This window comes from Oenanthe melanoleuca, chromosome 1A, assembly GCF_029582105.1.
Source record: "Oenanthe melanoleuca isolate GR-GAL-2019-014 chromosome 1A, OMel1.0, whole genome shotgun sequence".
Classification (NCBI taxonomy): domain Eukaryota; kingdom Metazoa; phylum Chordata; class Aves; order Passeriformes; family Muscicapidae; genus Oenanthe; species Oenanthe melanoleuca.
In genome coordinates, this window is record NC_079334.1 from 47,064,355 (window position 1) to 47,071,171 (window position 6,817).

Genomic DNA, 6,817 nt, shown 5'->3' on the forward strand with positions numbered 1-6,817 from the left:
AAAAACTCCAGCAGTTCTGGTGAAATTAATTCCTCAATGATGCAACCTTCTGAACCCATCACACAGTGAATGATGTATTAGTTCTTGTCAACTACCAAAAAGGGTAAAATTACGTAACTAGTTACAAAGAATGACTGAAGAGTGACTCAAGGTAATTAACAGTATAGATGTATATTATGATTATAAACATTAAAGGGTAATTATTACAGGATCACTTGTATGATTGCCTGCTGACATAAAAAATAGTAGAAGGGCTGGTGAGATTTAGTGCCCCCTTAGGATAGCACAGCTTTACTGAACACACATGGCCTGACCCAAACCAATGACTTACAAGACTGCTTCTGGCTGGACATCACTCTGCTGCCCATATGCCCTAGTTACAGTCTCCCTACACAGCCTGACAGGGAAACAAGCCAAGAAACCTGATCCTAGCAAAGGTGCCACTTTGGGCAAAGACAGTTGATCACACAAATGAAAAAAATGTCATACATTTGGTTACCGGTCAGCCTGAACTATTGCCCATAGCAGTTTTTGCCCCATTTATAGCTTCCTACAGCCACAAACAAGGAACAGGTTTGAGCTGTAGGCAGACACATAGAAGTTCTCTGAAACTGGCTACAAGGACAGTGATTAGAAGGCATGACTGCTTTTGGTGTAGCCAATCTACTCAAATCTCATACTCTGACCAACTGCTAAGAAGTTAGACAAAATTTTCAGAGCCAGATTTATACCATCTACATTTCAGTCTACTACTACAGCAAGTACTGGCAAGTTACTGGAAAATATGATCACTGCTCTTACGTACTTGGCAGTACTGTGGGATCAATACTCCAGTGCAATGGAAGAGATTGAAAGTAACCACAATTTAAGTAGAAAAAGAGTTACTATTAGGCTAATAAAACTGACAGAGGAACTGATACTACTTAGAAGCTACACAGAACTCTTGCAGAAAAAGGTGATGTAGCAGCACAGTGAAGAATAGGTTTTTTACATGAAAAAAGAAAAATTGCACTCTAGTTTTAGAGAAGTCCACTTTAGTTTCCCATGACTGGAAAGCTATTCATGTTGTTATCTGGTTTCTGCATGTACAAAGTTCATAACAGGATCAAACACAGTAAGTCTTACCTGTACAACTTCACACTACAATTTTTCAGCAAGTACTTCCAAACAGTTTTTTAAAAAGTACTTGGGATTTGGGAGGTGTGGGGGAAAGTGGAATTGAGTGAGAAAGAACAATAAAATGCATCACCTGATTCCAATCAATTCGAAGAACACAACTCTTGCTTTAGAAATACTACTTTTCCTTCAAAATTGGGAAAGGTAGAGTGGGTCTCAGTTCCACTGTGAACTTTTGATTTTTCTCCCCAACACAAGTACAGAGAATAAGGATAGGGACCATGCCTGGTACTGAGCATTACCAGCCAGTATTTTTCATTCCCATCTTACCTATTTCAAAACATGCATTAGCACCTCTGTCCAGAAGAAGACGCACCACTGCAAAGTTAGCCACACTGGCTGCACACATCAGGGGAGTCCATCCAAACTGAAAGCTAGTTTCTATGCTGATACCTGCCAAAATTTATGAAATTAAAATAATGAAACTGCATAACAACAAACACACCTTTTATAAAATTTACTCTCAATATGTGTTATTACAAAGGTTACACCCTGTTTGCATTTAGTACAAGGGAGAGAAATCTTATGGCATTTTCCTCTTTTTTTTTTAACACATCTTTATTTAGAACACCAGAAAACAACTTTTAAAACTGACATCAATGTAGCCCAGTTATCAACCCAAGGAGTTAAGCACCACAGAAAGACTACATTAAAAACCTCAAACATTTAGCTGCAAAAGTAATTTCATATAAGCATACAGAATCTGTTTTCTCTACTTCAGTGCAATAGCTTTCTTCAATGAAAATGAAAAAAAATTGACTCTTCCCAAGCCGAAAAGACTGCTGTGAAAGCAAACCTGCTTGTGAGGCAATTAGGATCACAACACCTAGGGTTTTCTGCTTCACAGCTCCTTTTATTCTCTGTCCTGCAAGACAGTTAGCTAGCAGATTTGTGTTTGGTACTAACAAAATATTATCTCAATAAAAAGAAGAAATAAGAGACTATACAAGTCAAACACAATCATCAGAATTGTTTGTTACTCTTTATAATAGCTAGAATAGCTAAAATGGCTAGAAGCCATGCCTGTCAAACAGTCCAGCCCTCCCAAATGCACTGAGAACCAAGTACCAGACTGAGATATTCATCTAACTTTTTAATAAAAACCTGTATGCCTGCTTCAATCCTTCAACAAGTATTACTTCCTCTAGAAAAGTTTCCATATTAGTCCTACAGTGACCATGGATAACCAAAAATACTTCATCAGGAAAAAACACTCCAAAAAACCCTCCAAAACTATCCTAAGAAATTTGTGACAGTTCAGCTACATTCACACCTTTTCATTCAAAATGTGTATCTTCCCTGTCTCGGTACTATGTCAAAGATGTGTTCAGTGTAGAAATACAAAGTCATTAAAGTTGAGGGACTAACTGCTTTACTGCTCTAGGATTCATTTTTCAATTTCTTAAGATCACTGGAATTGTAGAATCAATAAAGAGACAGCAATTCAATGAAAGCCATGTGTTGAAGCATTCTAACACCTGCAAGCCACAAAATTTACTATAAAATCTCCTTAGTAAGGTACTCATACTAGCTGCAGTTATTATCACAGCACACTGGCCTATCTGCAGTGTACAAAAGTTCTCATTGAAGCCCACATAAGTTCTACGAGGGGAGCCAGTAAATGTCCTTTAGAGTCATATCTGAACTTTCTTGTAAGTCACTTCAAGAATTTAGCAAGTCTGATATTCAACAGCCCACTAAAGTAATACTCATAAGAGAAAAATACCGAAAAACTGTCACACTGTCAGCCTGAAAGTCACTCTTCCTCGTGAGAAAAAAAGCAGTCCATGTAACTACAGCTCCCATCTAGAGCTTTTTTTAATACATATCAGAATAACAGAAATTACATATTCTTTTTTAATACTGCCTTGTTCACTTCAGGAGATGGGAAACTAGACTATACGGATCCTCAGCCTGAATCTGTGCTCTTACAGAAACCTATTACCATCTTCCAACAGCACAGAACTGTCCACTGTGTAGCAGGCATCAGCACAGAAAGTGAACTATTGCTGTTTGACTGCAATACAATGATTTAAAATGGATGATGTAGCAAAACAATTAACCAATCTGATGCAGAGACATCACTGAAACTCTACCCATAAATAAGAATATATTTTCCCAAAGCAAGACAGATGTATTTCATGCTTGTACTGCACTCCTTGTATTTCAGTCCGTGCAGTAGTTTCGCTTAATTTAAAAAGAAAACCATTCCCCCATTGTGGTGAGAAACAGTTGGCTTCTAAAAGGGCAAATAATGTCATTGTTTCAGAATTCAGAAAAGCCCATTCCTAACCGAGAAACTACTTTCTTCCCTAAGACAGATTTTCCTCAGAGAACAAGCTCTTGGTTACTATATTCTCCTTGCTTGCTGAAGCAGAACTTCCTGACAATTATCACTAGGCAGGTCAACTCAGCTATGCAGTTTCTGATTGCCCTGGATGCTTCAATAAGTGATCCAATCTTCCTAACATTGATTAACAAACACATTAAGGACAAATACTGAGTAACAGAACAGGGAAAAAAGCTTTCAGTGTTAAAACAGAATACTTTTTAGCAACAAATGCCACAAAAAGCCCGTTAGACCTTTCAGAATCACAAAGTCTTTGTTCAGCTGATGTTGCCAGGACAGCACTATTACCTACGGCACATACCAGACACTTAACAGTGCCGTGACGGGGAGAAGGAAAAAAAAAAAAAAAGGAAAAGGAATTTCCAAACTGAGGGAACATTAAAATAAAAAAGGCTAGCCTCCACTCCTTACCCCATGCTGTACAATCTTCAACACCAAAGACCACCCACTGAATTATCCCTTTCAATTTAAACCACCTCTAATTCAGAGTTTATAATTGTTATTTGCATGTTAAAGATACATCTGAAAACAAAGAAAATACCTTATTTCATAGTTCAAACATTACAGTTTTCTCAATTTTCAGGGCTCCTAACTGACAATAGAAGCATAAATAAGAAGGAATGTGGAGGAATACCAAATCTGAGTCACTGAAAAATAATTTATCTTTCAAAATAAAGTGTTGAGGGCGTGTAGGAACATGTGAATGTTTCCAGTAAAGGATATAAATTCTTTTTTTAAATGAGAAAGTTTAGTATTCTTGCTATAATTCCATAAAAGTTAAATAAAAATATTCAACTTTGTAACTGACTTTCCTCACCCGAGTTTAAGAGTTCTTCAATTAATGCCACATCACCACAAAACAGAGCCTTCTTTAATGCCTCATGCTTGTCTGCCTGCAACATTTGATCCAACTGCTAGATAAACGAAGAAAAATTAAGTCATAATCTGGAGACTGTCTCAAGACAAAAACAATAGAGCTTGACTTCAGTATAAAAGCACTAATAATCTCTGAAAGGACATAGCATAGAAGAAGAGGGGAAAAAGCAACGTAAAACTCTTGTTCTTCCATCTCTGTAGATCTGTCCAGGGTCTACTATAAAGCCTAAGTTTTAAAATAAATTTTTCTGAGAAGTCCCATTCTCTGAATATGGAAATATCTTCCTTCTCAACAGACTTGCTATCCTCCCATACTGCTCTCAGTTTTACTTACCATCATTTGATTTCAATTAAGATTCTTTTTCATGACACTGGAAAAACTTTGCAGTGCATTTATGTACCTTTTTTTGGTACATTTCCCATATTGTGAAGTAGAGCGTTAAAAAATACAACTATCAGATATGAAAGTTTGAGTTTGAGTCAAGGGACCTCAGTGACAAGCTGCCAGGCCTAACAGCACAAACCCAATGCTGTGAAAGGTTCCAGCTCTTCTGCCATCCTAATTCTGTGGTGACAGAGGCATTTGCAGTGCTGCATCATAAACGCTCTGGCTGAAAAAAACACTGACCAAAAGACTAGTTTATGCATCAGACAGTTGCCCAGTTTAAGGTTTTTTCAAAAGCACCGTGGATTTGTTCTCTGTTAAAGCTGCAGAGGCAGCTGAAGATTGCTGCTGGAGCTACATCAAGTGTGCAAAACATTGACATACACCGGTGAGCAGAGAACTGATTATTCACTAGTTTCCTTAGAGACAGAAGGAGGTATGAAATCAAGTTGTCTTTTATCATAAGTTTTTAACTCCCACCACTATAACTTAGAAATACACAATTTTTACAGCTCCCCTCCCCTCACGGTTCCAAGCCGAGGCCGCCCCCACCCCGAGACCATTCGGCCACAGCTGGCGGGCCCCAGGCGCAGGGAGGCTCGGCCCCACCTGCGGCTCCTGCCGCACGACGCCAACGTCCCAGTCGCCATCGTCGCTGTCGCTGGCCTCGTCGCCGCCCGCCACGATGCGTGACGAGCACAGCACGGCGTCCATGGCGGCTCCGCGGGCACGCGCCGCCTCAGCAAGGCCGGGTCACGCGGCCGAGGCGGCCGCTTTCCCGCTCTCCCGCGCCCCGCCCCCGGCCCCGCCCCTCGGGCCGCGCGGGGAGCGCGGGGAGTTCTGGGGGCGAGAGCTCTGCCTGGGGCAGGGAGAGCAGCGCGGCTCCATGCCGGGCCGGAGTGCTCTGTGCCGGGTAGCGCGGCTCCATGCCGGGCCGGAGTGCTCTGTGCCGGGTAGCGCGGCTCCGTGCCGGGCAGGTGCGCTCCGTGCCGGGCAGGAGTGCTCTGTGCCGGGCAGGAGTGCTCTGTGCCGGGTAGCGCGGCTCCGTGCCGGGCCGGAGTGCTCTGTGCCGGGTAGCGCGGTTCCGCGTCGGGCAGGTGCGCTCCGTGCTGGGCAGGGCTGCTCCGAGCCGGGCAGGAGTGCTCTGTGCCGGGTAGCGCGGCTCCGTGCCGGGCAGGTGCGCTCCGTGCCGGGCAGGTGCGCTCCGTGCCGGGCAGGTGCGCTCCGTGCCGGGCAGCGCGGCTCCGTGCCGGGCAGCGCGGCTCCGTGCCGGGCAGGTGCGCTCCGTGCCGGGCAGGTGCGCTCCGTGCCGGGCAGGGCTGCTCCGAGCCGGGCAGGAGTGCTCTGTGCCGGGTAGCGCGGCTCCGCGCCGGGCAGAGCAGCTCCGTGCCGGGCAGCGCGGCTCCGTGCCGGGCAGAGCACCTCCGTGCCGGGCAGAGCACCTCCGTGCCGGGCAGAGCAGCTCCGTGCCGGGCAGAGCGGCTCCGCGCCGGGCAGAGCAGCTCCGCGCCAGGCAGCAGGAATCAGTGGCAGCGGTGCTGTAAGCACGTGGGGCTGTGACACGGCGCACTTGTGGCTCCGCTGCTTTGTTAGTGCTGGGAGACGCAGCGAAGCCGTGTGTGAAGTTGTGTCTCTGGCTGGTCTGTATGTACGGATCCAAGGCAAAAAGTGCGGGTTCCTGTCTTTAATTGCTGGCGCCATTGACACGCTGTTTGCACGCCGTCACCAGCAGCAGGCACTGACGTCACTGGCGCGTGTGACACGCGGTGTCGCAGGCGAGCCTGCGGTGGGGACACTCCGTGGGAAAGCTGAGCCCCAGCCGCGCATCATGAGCCAGACTTTGGACCTCCAGCCTGGCTGCACAAGGCATTGCTTCAAATCTCAGAGCTGTGATTACGGTTCTTAGTAACGACCGATAATAATGTCTCATCCATCACAAGGGTTATGTGAAACTCTGTGAAGAACAAATGAGGAATGACGTTCTGTATTTCATCCGCAGGCATCGTTGGTCCTTGAGCTCATCTCAGACC

General features: G+C 44.7%; 1 protein-coding gene across 3 annotated transcripts in view; it reads right to left on the reverse strand.

Moving 5' to 3' along the window:
• ASZ1 (ankyrin repeat, SAM and basic leucine zipper domain containing 1) overlaps nt 1-5,588 on the reverse strand; it is a 31,471-nt gene extending 25,883 nt beyond the window's left edge. The window contains exons 1-3 of one of the 3 annotated variants that reach the window (XM_056515387.1): nt 5,397-5,588; nt 4,344-4,440; nt 1,447-1,569 (exon numbers count right to left, since the gene is read on the reverse strand). In XM_056515387.1, the coding sequence (XP_056371362.1) occupies nt 1,447-1,569; nt 4,344-4,440; nt 5,397-5,501 (325 nt within the window). In that variant the 5' untranslated portion in view covers nt 5,502-5,588. The remainder of the gene's footprint in view (nt 1-1,446; nt 1,570-4,343; nt 4,441-5,396) is intronic. The other 2 variants (XM_056515400.1, XM_056515394.1) reach the window with 2 other exon arrangements.
• Between the last annotated feature and the right edge of the window lie 1,229 nt (nt 5,589-6,817).